This window comes from Hippopotamus amphibius, chromosome 1 (genome assembly GCF_030028045.1).
Source record: "Hippopotamus amphibius kiboko isolate mHipAmp2 chromosome 1, mHipAmp2.hap2, whole genome shotgun sequence".
Taxonomy (NCBI): Eukaryota; Metazoa; Chordata; class Mammalia; order Artiodactyla; family Hippopotamidae; genus Hippopotamus; species Hippopotamus amphibius.
In genome coordinates, this window is record NC_080186.1 from 146,218,585 (window position 1) to 146,230,794 (window position 12,210).

Here is a 12,210-nt window from a genome sequence, read left to right on the forward strand (position 1 = left end):
AAAACAAATATAGCACCTGCCAAACCAATCAAAAGGCAGGCTTGGTGTACAGAGGCAGGTGGAGACTGATAACCTCTACGTAGATATAGAAGGTGGAATAGTTTTGCTTTAAAAACACATTTTTCCTCTTTTTAAAAAATCTGAAGTAGAAAAATTCACTTCTGAACACAGTAAGGGCACTTTCAGAAGTTTGCGTTTGAGTCATATCTTCTTTGGGGATTTGGATTACCTTTCTTGCAAAAACACAAGCAGCTCTTCTGTTCACCAAAGTAGGACTGCGCTGGGGTAAGAGGATGACATCTGCAGTCTCTCATCTCTTAGCCTCTCATTGCCTAATTAAGTTCTGGCTTGTTCTGAATTGGAATCACTGTTAGATCTGACTTTTCCATTTTCAATGAAAGTAGAAACATACAACGTACACTTAAAAATGTCTACAAGTAAACTAAGTTCCTCTCTAAAGAGATGTGTGTGATATATAGCTTAATTATGCCAGCCAACTACTTTTAGGTGATGAGTTTGGAAATAGCATTCATTTTTACAGCCATCCTTATAATTCTGTTCTTGCAATACATGCTGTTACCTCAGCACTTAACAAATAATGAGTTATCACTTTTATGTACTGTGGATTTGGCTTCTAATCCTGACGTTCAACATATTTGTTCCAGAAATAAAACCTTCAGATTGGCTCTTTTTTTGCTGTTACACTGTAGGATCAACTTCAGAGGCAAAGGGAGTGATGCGTCTTAGGAAATGTTAGCTCATTGGAACTGTGTCTCTCTGGACTTCTGTCCCTCTCAAGCCTACCTCTCCATCTTTGGACTCCAGTCTCAGCTCTGTTCTGCAGGTGGCTTCCATGTTGCCGGCTTCTGCATTTATTTCTACTCCTTTTGGGGCCTCCATCACCAGAGAACGGGTGGGGGACTCCAACCTGAAATATACACAAGACTAAGATTAAAGATTCCATTTCACAGTTTTAGTAAAGTTAGGAGGAAGTTGATGCTCTGAACATTGAGACAACATTTTGGTGTCTGATCAGGAAATTTCTCTAGCTTTGCATGCCTGATTAACTTTATGAGGGTGGATATAACATATGTGGGCTTTACCTTCATTGCACAACACAAAGACAGTAAGGAAGGTGTTCTAGGACCCTGGCTTCATTCTGTCTTACACCCAGTCAATTATTGCTTCCTTAGCAATGATTAACCAAATTCTTACATAAGTTTTGTTTATTTTTACAATAAGGTAATCTCAGGTCTAAACAGAGCTTCCTGAATTTAGTAGATACTCTTTCCACTTTGCCCTACTTTCTGTGTCTTCGTGGAAGCAGAATTGGATAGAGGTTAAGAAAGCAGACCTAGGAGTTACACATGGCTGACTCAAACCTCGGGGCTGCTGCTGTATGACCATGGGCAAGTCCTTCTTCCCTCCTCTCTTCTCCAAAATTTCTCAAAGCCTCAGTTTCCTCATTTCTAAAGTGCTTAAAGTGGTGCCTGGCACATTGGAAATGTAGAATTAATATGTTTTAAGTATTACTATAACTGTTGTTACTGTCGTTGTGACACCAGCAAACCGTAAAGAAATCTCAGGCCCTACTCAAATAGGCAGTTGTCAGAAGAAGACTCGGAGCAGATAAGTCATTGCCAGGAGTTAGAGGGGAGTGATTTGACTACAAAGGCACAGCATGAAGAGAAGATGTTTTCTGGTGATAGAACTGTTCTGTATCTTGACTGCAGTGGTGGTTACGTGCCTCCATGTGTTTATGCAAACTTACATAATTACACCCCCCAAGAGTGAATTAGAATCAGCCACACTCTATGCAATCATTAGGGCAAAAGAGGATAACGCTTCATAGAAAGATTTTTTGCCTAACTCATCTTATGCAAAAAACATGAGCTAAAACTCAACCATGCTCTAAATATTCCACATTTTAATATTATCACCAAAATGAACTGAATGAAACCCTCTTCTCTGTTACAAGGAACGTATCCCAAATTAGAAAGCATGGACCTCAGCAGTGGCCGCCAAACCACTCCAAATCAGATGAGTTTTCTGCATTTTATTTCTCCACTCCTAACTTTCAGACACTTTGAACATCTTTAAAAGGAACATCATACCGCTGACCACTGACTCCATGTTCTGCTTCCATCAGCCCCCATGGGTAGGACATACCGTCGTGGGCATCAGTAAGTGGTGGGGAAAGCAAGGCAACCAGCGGGGCGCCACCCTGAGCGATGCCAAGCTACATGCCACACGTGCCAAGAGATGGCTCTTCTCCACTTCCCAGGTCTGCATTCCTGAGCTTTGCGTCCAGGTAGCAGGCTTCTCCACAGATGTTTGTGCCTTTCCCTATAGTGACTCATCCAGAGTCTTAAAGAGAAACAACAGGTGTCTAGTCCTCAGGAAAGGACTGGCTTGAGCTTCTCTTTCACTCCTTTCCATTCTGACCTCACCCCTTTGTGTGTGGCAAAAATCCCATATCATACCCTCTTCACCAAGACCTTCACCAAGTGGGTGCTGAGCCAGGTGTGGTTCTGCCCTGAATTATGCTTGACTTCCTTTGCCTGTGGTTTTTCTCACTACAACATCAGGGCAAGGAAGGGGGTCTTGTTGCTAGAGTGGCAGGGAATGATGTCTGTGCAGTACATCCTTGTCTAGGGCCTTCATCCAAATACAGCTGAGCTCTTCCTATAGCTGACTTCTGAAATATGAAGATGGTTTTCTGCCACTTTCTTTGCTTCTCTCCTGTAAGGTCTGGCTGACTCACACCCCTTATCCTAGTGTTGTCAAACACCTTCTGTTTTCACTAATACTGAGACCTTTCTCCTCATGGCATACGCTTCCCTTCTGACAGTACTGCTTTGCTCACCTCCACATGTGTTCACCCTCTTCTCAGTGGCACTGCCATCCTCCACCCTCCCCAGAGGAGAGTCCTCACACCATCTTCTCTCTTTTCCCTTCTTCCCTCCCTCCCTCATTGCATCTGTTAATGCAGTTTGTAACTCACAACTTCTCTCTACTCAATTTAGTTAATCTCTAACCCGGACTATTGAAACCTCACAAGTTTTGTCTCTAATTCTTCCTTTATTTTTCCAGTGTCCTTCACACACAAATATATCTTCCTGAAGTCAGTTTTGAATATGTCACTTCTCTTATCAAAACCTTCACACATTTCTTAGAAAAGATAGGAACCCTTGGACTTATTCACCCATTTAGAGCTTGGTCTGACCAATTTTGTTAGTCTTATTTCTTGCCACAAATATCAGCTGTGATTTACTGAATAATTACCAGGTAATGGACATCATGGAAAGTGCTTTACATGTGTTGTCTCATTTAATCTCCACAAAAATCCTATGCCTTTGGCACTCCTTTAGTCTTGATTGTACAAGCAAGGACACTAAGGTAAATGACTTGCTCAGGGTTGCACACCGAGTAAACAGGCAAAACCAACACTCAAACCCAGGCATGTTGTCCAGTATCCCATATCACTTCCAGAAAAACCGACTTCTTCCCTGCCTCTCATATCTTCATGCCAGTCTTTGTAATTAAATGCCAAATCTATCTTCAGGGAATATACACTTGTATTTCCAAAACCAGCTCCGTAAATAAGGATAAGGTGATAGTACCACATATGGTTCAGTGAGACGTACTTCCTTCCCTACAACAGTCCTCACAACTTACTGAAACGGTTGACATCAGTGACATCAAATTCAGGATATGGGGAATGTGTTCATTCTAGGTATGCAGCCTTCAAAGTGAATGATTCACACAAAAAGATAGTTGAGGGGCAAAACTCAAAATAGAAAACAAATGTCTGGAGCTTGGAGAACTTTATCAGATGGAGTGTTGGCATTTCAGACAGTCATATAAATTCACTTTATTCTTGCTGCCTCCCATTGGCTTTGAAGTCAGCAGGAGAGCTCCCAGTCCAGAGAAGTGGACTCAGAAACGACTGCTGCCTTTTCCCCTCTCACAGCCTTGGAAGTACCAGGATGACAAGAAAGGGGGCTACTCTGAAACTGTCTCCTTGTGTGAAAGGCTAAGATAAGGTAGAAATGACAACTTCCGTTACAAAACAGTAACTGGCTTTGTGTTTCATACTTTATCTTAACGCCCTCTGTTGTTCAGGCAAACTTAATAGTTTGTTCACAGGCTATTTCCGCTGTAAAAAAAAGAAAAAGAAAGAAGTTCCTACAAGAGCCCTGTGGGAGAGCAGACAAAGCAGAGAGCAGACAAAGCACTCTTGCGGTGATGTCAGTCAACTTCTGACCATAGACTAACAATCGCCAACACCTTTTCTTAGATGGTATTGAGCAAGGAAAATGGCAGGAGGCTTCCTCCTGATTGGGAGGGTGGTGGTGACAACTGAGGGTCTTGTTGGCTCTTGAAAATGAATACTGCTCCCATTAGGAGCAAATGAAACCCCTGTTGGGGAGGACTGAAGAACCTGAGAGTGGAAGAAAGACTAGGAAAGGAGGTCCAAGGCTGCGCCATGCTTTCCAGAACAGTGGTCCTCAAACATGAGCAGCAGGATCCCCTGTAGGGCTTATTAAAACATCCATTGCTGGGCTCCATCCCCAAGTGTGATACAGTAGGTTTAGGGTGGTGACTGAACATCTGCACTTGTGACAAGTGACAGGGGATGCTGAAGCTGCTAGCTTGGGGACCACACTTTGAGAACCACTGCTCTAAAACAATGTCATCGTATCAGATGCCCACAAAGACTGGATAGGTGATGTCAGTGACCCATAGGAAAGCTATCAGGATACAAGAGTCTCTGCACAATCATATATGGCAAGTGATGGAGATGCTCTGGTCAGGAGGCAGCTGCTATTCTAACCTGGCCAGTTACTGCCGGTGCTTTTGATGAAAAAAAATTTTTATTCCAAATCATTAATTTTTGGAATTGATACAAAAGATTTCTCCAAATATAAGTATGGTATAAAGAATGACATTGCCATAAATCTTGTATACTCACCATTCTTTTTAAGAAAAAAATTTCTTACCTTTGTAATTCCCTGAGCTCTTCTCCTAATCCTAACCATTTCCTTCTCTCGAGTAACTACTACTATGAATTTTCTTGCTTTCTTTATATTATGAATTTTCTTGCTTTCTTTATAATATTACTACATTTGCCTCCTTAAATGATACATTATTTACTGTCATGTGTTTTTGAGCTTTATGCACAGAATAATTTCACTTATGTATTCTTTAGTGATTTACTTAATTTTGGCCTCAACCTTTTTGTTCCTGAGATGCATCCATGCTGTAGCACAGTGGTAATTTATTCTATTCCCCCGGGGCTATCACACATCCTGATTTATTTGTCCATCCTTTTGTTGGACATTTGGATTGATTCCAAGTTTTTGTTTCTACAAAGTCACCTGTGCACATTCTTGTATGTGCATCCTGGTGTTCATTTGTAAATTTACTTTAGGACACATAAGTGAAGAGTGGAATTGCTAGCTCCTAGGGTATGCTTACCTACAGCTTTACTGCTTTCCCACTAGTAATGTATAGAGTTCTGTTTTTTCTACTTTCTTGCTAGCATTTGCTCTTATTTATTATGAAATGAGAGTGAAATGGGATGCTATTGTCTTTTAAATTTGCATTTCCCAGATTAGTAATGGAGTTAAACATCTTTTCATTTGTTGGTAAGCCATTTGGGATTCTTCTTCAGTGAAATGTCTGTCCCTTTTAATTGTTTTTGTTTTTATGATTTTGTATGGGTGAATTGTAGTCTTGCTTTATATAATTTGAAAATAATTGTTTAGCAGTTCTATGTATTGATAATTTCATTTTTGAGGTTGTAGTTTATCTTTTCAGTCTATGTTTAGCATTTTTGGGTGAACAAAGTTTTATATTTTAACGTCAACAAATTATCTTTTCCTCTAGGGTTTGTACTTTCTGTGTCTTATTTGAGAAATCCTTCCCTACACTGAAACCGTAAAGTTCTTCAATATTGGTTTTAAAAACTTTTATGTTTTGCTTTTTCTAAGTCTCTCATTCATCAGATATTCATTTTTGTGTACAGTCTGAGGTTGGGGTCAAAACAGATGCAGAAGAAGGATCTCACCATCATATATTGAAAAGCCCATATGTAGCTCTGTCATAAATGATGTTGCCATACACTCATGGGTCTCTTTCAGGGTTTTCTAGACTGTTTCATTATTCTACTCATCTATCCCTGTGACAATAATTAATTAAATATTTTAGCTTACTGCGATTTTTAAATTCTTTACATTTCATAAGGCAAGTCCTCTTGCCTTGCTTGTTCTTCAAGATCGTCCTAGCTATTCTTGGTCTTCCAAATAAATTTCAGAATCAACTGAAGTTTCAACTGAAGGAAGACCTCTTGGAATTTTGATTGGATTTATGTTCACTCCATGATCACTGCATCTGTCTGTATTTTGTTATGTATTCTTGGATGTGTTTCAATGAAGTTAGACAATTTCCTCTCTGTGGATTCAGTATATCTCTTGCTGCTATTGAAAATGGTATTTCGGTAAAAAGGTACTTCTCTTACACTTGTTTCTTTTTCCTATTGTATTGAGATTCAGGTTTTTGTTGTTTTTGGTATGTTGATCTTATAGTTAACACCTAGGTAAATTATCTTATTTTTCACAATTTGTGCACAGGTTGATTTAGGTTTTCTCGGTAGACACTATTTTATGACAGTCTTATGTCTTTTGATTTCTTACACTTTTGATTTCTTTTACTTTTCATACTGTTCTGTCTAGGACTGCCCAATACAGTGTTGACTAAAACTAAGGTAATGGCAGTCTTGCCTTTTCCTGAATTGAAAGGGAAACCTTTCAAAAATTTACCATTAAGTAAGATTCTTTTTATTATATGGTTTTGTTTTGTTTTGTTTTTTTCCGGGATACTTCTTTATCATGATGTGAGAGTTCCCTTCTATTCTTATTTTGCTAAGAGTCTCTGTCATTCATTACTGTGAATTTTATCAAGTACTATTTTATTCTTCATATATTGACATAATATACTTCTTAATATATTAATGTGGTGAATTACATTAATTTTCCAATAATAATCCACTCCTAAGTTTTTTGGTATTAGCTCAACATTGTCATTATGTGTCATATTTTCTATCAATTTCTGAAGCTATCTATTAATTTTTTAAAGGATTTTGCACCTGTGTTCATAAGTGAGTTTATCCTGTAATTTTTCTGTCTTACAGTGTCTTTGTCAGGTTCTATCACTTTTACATATTTTGGAATTTTTAATCAAAGATTAGAATTATTTACCCCTTGCATACTTAAGTCATCAAATTGATAAACCTTCTGGGCATGGAATGACAGCTTATTCCCATTAAAAAAATAACTATAGGATTATATAGGTTTTATGTTTCTTCTCAGGTTGATTTTAGTAAGTTATCTATTTTCTTAGTATTTTTCCATTTCATAGAAAGGTTTAAACTTCTTGGCAAAGCTTTTCATAACATTTTTATTTAAGAAAAAGTCCCCAACATTTGTAGTTATGTCTTTTGGTGTTCCAAATATTTTTATTTGTGACGTCTTTTCTTCTTGAGTAGTGCTGTCAATTATTTGTCTTTTCAAAGAGCTAACATTTGCTTTTGTCAGTCCTGCGCTGTGTTTATTTCTTGTTCTTGAATTTTCCTTGTCTTTTGTTCTAGATAGAACAGCTGCAGAATTATCCTAACTTCTAAAATGTGTTGCCACCTTAGTTAATTAAAATGTTCTGCCTCCTTAGTTAATTTTTGTCTTACCTAATTTTTAATATATTCATTTAAGGATATGCATTTTTTGGTAGCATCCCAAAGGAGTAGTATGGCCTAGTATGTGTCAATGTTTATAAAATTCATGCCTGTCTGAAAAGAATGTGTGTTCTGTAGTTGTTGGTGCTATGGTCTATGTCTGTTAACTCAAGATATTTAATTGTTCTGTTCAAATTTGTATATACATATTTGATCTACTAAAAGAGCTATGTTATTAAATACATAGCAGCTTGGAGCTGTTCTGTCTTCCTTAGTGTCTTCTTATCAATGTGTATAATGATTCTATTTCTTATAATGTTTTTTGCCTTAAAATCCATTTTGCCTATTATTATAGTTGTTCTCTGTTTCTGTCAGTATTTTCCTTGAACATATTTTTCTACTCTTTTAAATATCATCATTCTATATGGTTATATTTTAGATGTGTCTCTCATGTAATTGGATTTTTTAATGTCAGATGACTTTTCATTGTGGAAAAACTTACATACAGTCAAATGCACACATCTTTTAATTTTATTAAGAAATAAACATTGTACACAGCATGATGTTTTGATACATGTATACATTGTGAAATGATTCCCCCAATTAAGTTAATTAACCTATCACCTCACATATTTACCTTCTCCCCCCCATGTGGTAAGAACACTTAAGATCTACTCTTTTAGCAAATTTAAAATATATAATACGTTATTATTTATTAACTATAGTCACCACCATGCTGTACAGTAGCTCTCGAGAACTTATTTAGCTTATAACTGAAAGTCTGTACCCTTTATCCAGTCTCCTATTAGTAGATATTTGGTTGTTTTGAGTTTGGGGCTATTTTGCACACATCTTTATGAGGATAAAGTTTTCATTTCTCTGAAATAAGTAGCTATGAATAAAATCACTAGGTTATAGCATGAATATGTCTTTAATAAATGTGGTAAGGTAGTATCTAAACTAATCCCCAATGATCCCTCCCTCCTGGTATTTATGCTCTTAGCTTGATTCTCTCTCCTAGATGTGGGCTGGATATAGTGGCTTGCTTCTATGCAACCAAAACATGGCAAGAGTGATAGGATGTCACTTACGAGACTACGTTATAAAAAGACTGTGGCTTCCATCTTGGGTTCGTGCTCTCCCATTCCCTCATTTAAAGGGATGCCGGCTGCCATGCTCAGAACTGCCCTATGAAGATGTCTGAGAAACTGAGGGAGCCCATTAGCCCATGAGGAACTAAGGCCCTCAATCCAGTAGTCTACAGAAAGCTGAGTCTTGCCAATAGCCACAGGAGTGCACTTATAAATAGATCTTCCCCAAGACATATATTTGAAAAGATCACAGTGCTGGCCAACAGCTTAACTGCAACCTCATAATTGATCTTGAGTGGGAGGCATCACTAAATTGCACCCACATTTCTGACCCACAGAAACTGTGAGATAATAAATGTCTATTTTTTAAGCTGCCGTAGACTAATACAACAAGAAAATTGCCAAACTGTTTTCCAAGGTAGTTGTGCAATTTTATATTCCTAGCACCAATACTGATGTAATTAAAACTATTCCAGTGGCTATAAAATGGTTCTTCATTACAGTTTTCATTTCCCTGATGACTAATGATGTTGAGCAGCTTTTTACATGCTTATTGGCTATTCAAAGATGTTCTTTTGGGAGGGACCTAATTAAATCTTTTGTCCAACTTTTTTTTTTCCCTTACAGTTGGGTTATTTGTATTTCTGTTACTGATTTTCTATATATTCTAGGTAAAAGAAATGTATATATATCTCTGAAATTTCAGATGTATTTTCAGAATTTCCAGATATAAATACCTCTGTGTGTGTATATATATATATATATATATATATATGAAATTTATCTCTCTATCTATATGAAGTATTTTCTCCCAATCCATGACATAACTCACTTTTAAACAATGTTTTTTGGTGAATGTCAATTTATCATATACTTTATGTTTAGTACTTCTGTACCTTCCCTAATAAACCATCACCTACCCCAAGGTTACAAAGATAGTCTCCCATGTCCTTTGCTAGGAGCTTTATAGTTTTAGCTTTACTTTTTTTTTTTCAGATCTTTATTAGAGTATAATTGCTTTACAGTATTGTGTTCGTTTCTGCTGTACAACAAAGTGAATCAGCTATATGTATACATATATCTCCATATCTCCTCCCACTTGAGCCTCCCTTCCTCACTCCCTATCCCATCCCTCCAGGTCATCACAAAGCATCGAGTTGATCTCCCTCAGCTTTACGTTTAGATTTATGATCCATCTTGAATTAGTTTTTAAGAATAGAGTTGAGGTTCACTTTTTTCCCGGTAGATTTATCGAGTTGTTCTAGCACCATTTACTGAAAAATAATCCTTTCCTTATTGAATAGCACTGATGCTTTTCTCGAAAATCAATTAACCATATACATACAGATGTATTTCTAAACTCTCTGTTCTATTTATCTATTTGCCTAGCCTCATGCTAATACCAGACTGTCTTGGTTACCATAACTTTATAAGAAGTCAGAATTAACTAGAATGACTCCTTTAACTTTTGCGAAAGGAAAACAGATTAGTTAGCTCTGCTAGATTCTTTCCTTTGCCATATAAGTCTTAAAAGCCTATAAGGAATTTGATTGGGATTCTGTTGAATCCATAGATCAGTTTTGAGGAGAGGCAATACCTTAACAATATTGTCTTTAATGGATTTTCTTTCGAAATGTAACAGTCCAAATATACTATTTTTGATTTATCTGTACTGTTAGGTATTTTGGTTCTGTGTTTTTTAACCCAGGAAGATTACTGTTTATTCAATGTTATTTACATATTATATCTATGTGTTTTCCACTTTCTTTACTTATTCCTTCTGTCATTGTAAACATCCCTTTTTTCTTAAAATCAAGAAAATTTTTGACATGTTCTTTTAGTAAGGGTTTGCTGGGGTGAATCTTCAGTTTTGTTTTTTCTGGGATAATTTTTTAATTTGCCCTCTTTTGTAAAAGGGATTTTCTCTAGAAGTACAACACTGTGCTGACAGTTATTTTCTCTCAGGGATTGAAGATATTATTCCTCTGTATTCTGGTTCTCACTTAATTGTAGTTAAGAATTCAGCTGTCAGTCTAACTTCAATTCTAGGACTTCTATTTTGTTCTGTTCTCTCCTGCTGCTCTTGATCTTTGATGTTCTGCAATGTCATTTCGTTATGTCTAGACGTGGATTTCATTTTATTTACTCTACTTGAATTTTTTTTTTTTTTTTTGACTCTAAATTTGTAGTATTGTGTCTTTCATCGCTTCTGGACAACACTCAGCTTGTATGTCTTTGAAAATTGTTTTTGCTCCATTCTCTCTCTTTTCACGCTAAAACTTTAAGATTAGACATTCTCACCCTAGCATTCCTGTTATTCTGCCTCTCTGCTTCCTGGGTGATTCTTTAGATATAGTCTCATCTTCATTTAATTTTCTTTTTATTATTTTTCATGACATCCATTGGAGTTTTTCTTTTTGAGATTATATTCTCATTTCTAGAAATTCTCTCGTTCATTTTCTAATTTGTTAGCCATTTTTATATTCCTTTGTTTTTTACCCTTCCCATTCTCTTTGGTTTCTTGACTCATAGTAAACATATTATTTTATATCTTTTCTCTGCTAATTTCCATATATGAAGCCTCTGTGCATCTAAATTGGCTGCCTTGTTTCCATGCTGCTCTCTTGCTCATGGCACCTTGTTTCTGAGTATGTTTCATACTTCTTACCTCTGTGGGTTCATATTTTTTGGGTCTTTGTTTGCTGAAGTTATTTGGGACCTACTTTTAAAGGTGATTTTTCTCTAGAGAGGATTTGTATCTGTGTCCATCAATCATTGGTGCCACCCTCAGCTTGCATCTAGTGTAAACTAATTTCTTTGCTGGAGGTCTTAGGACCAATCAGGTAATATGAATTCAGGCAACAGACAGAGGGAGGGCCAGTTTAAAGCTATCAAATCTTGGAGAAATTTTTTTCTTTTCCTTCTATTCAGTGCTGAGGTTCAAGACAGGCTATTTCCCTTGCAATCCTCTGGGTGCAAAGGTCAGAGGAGGGCAAGACCAGGTGGGTGTATTCTATTTCATCTGTACCCTGAAGGTTTGGTAGACTGGGGTCCCAATTACATCTGTGGGATCTGTAAATAGACTACCTGCTTTCAGTGAGCCCTGAGATTTGCTTTGTTCCCATGACCCAGCAGACCATAAAACTGAAGCTGAATTTCATCTAGTATAGCAAAATCTGTAAAGTTACAGCTGGCCTCAATGCTCAGTGTACTTCTCTGGGTTCCTATGCTACTTCAGCTTTGGACTCTGACTACTCATAACTAATTTCCAGCTCATTGATGCGTTTAAAATATTTTAACCATTAGTTTTTGTTCTTTTCAACTAAAAAGTTCTTTTCAACAACTGGTCAGGATACTTAAGACTACCACACCGCTGTACTCTAGAGG

General features: G+C 37.1%; 1 protein-coding gene across 1 annotated transcript in view; it reads right to left on the reverse strand.

Moving 5' to 3' along the window:
* The window catches only part of SGCD (sarcoglycan delta), a 415,004-nt gene that overhangs the window by 11,311 nt on the left and 391,483 nt on the right, over positions 1-12,210 (reverse strand). Inside the window, exon 7 of the mRNA XM_057730163.1 lies at positions 805-928. Within this exon, the coding sequence (XP_057586146.1) occupies positions 805-928 (124 nt within the window). The remainder of the gene's footprint in view (positions 1-804; positions 929-12,210) is intronic.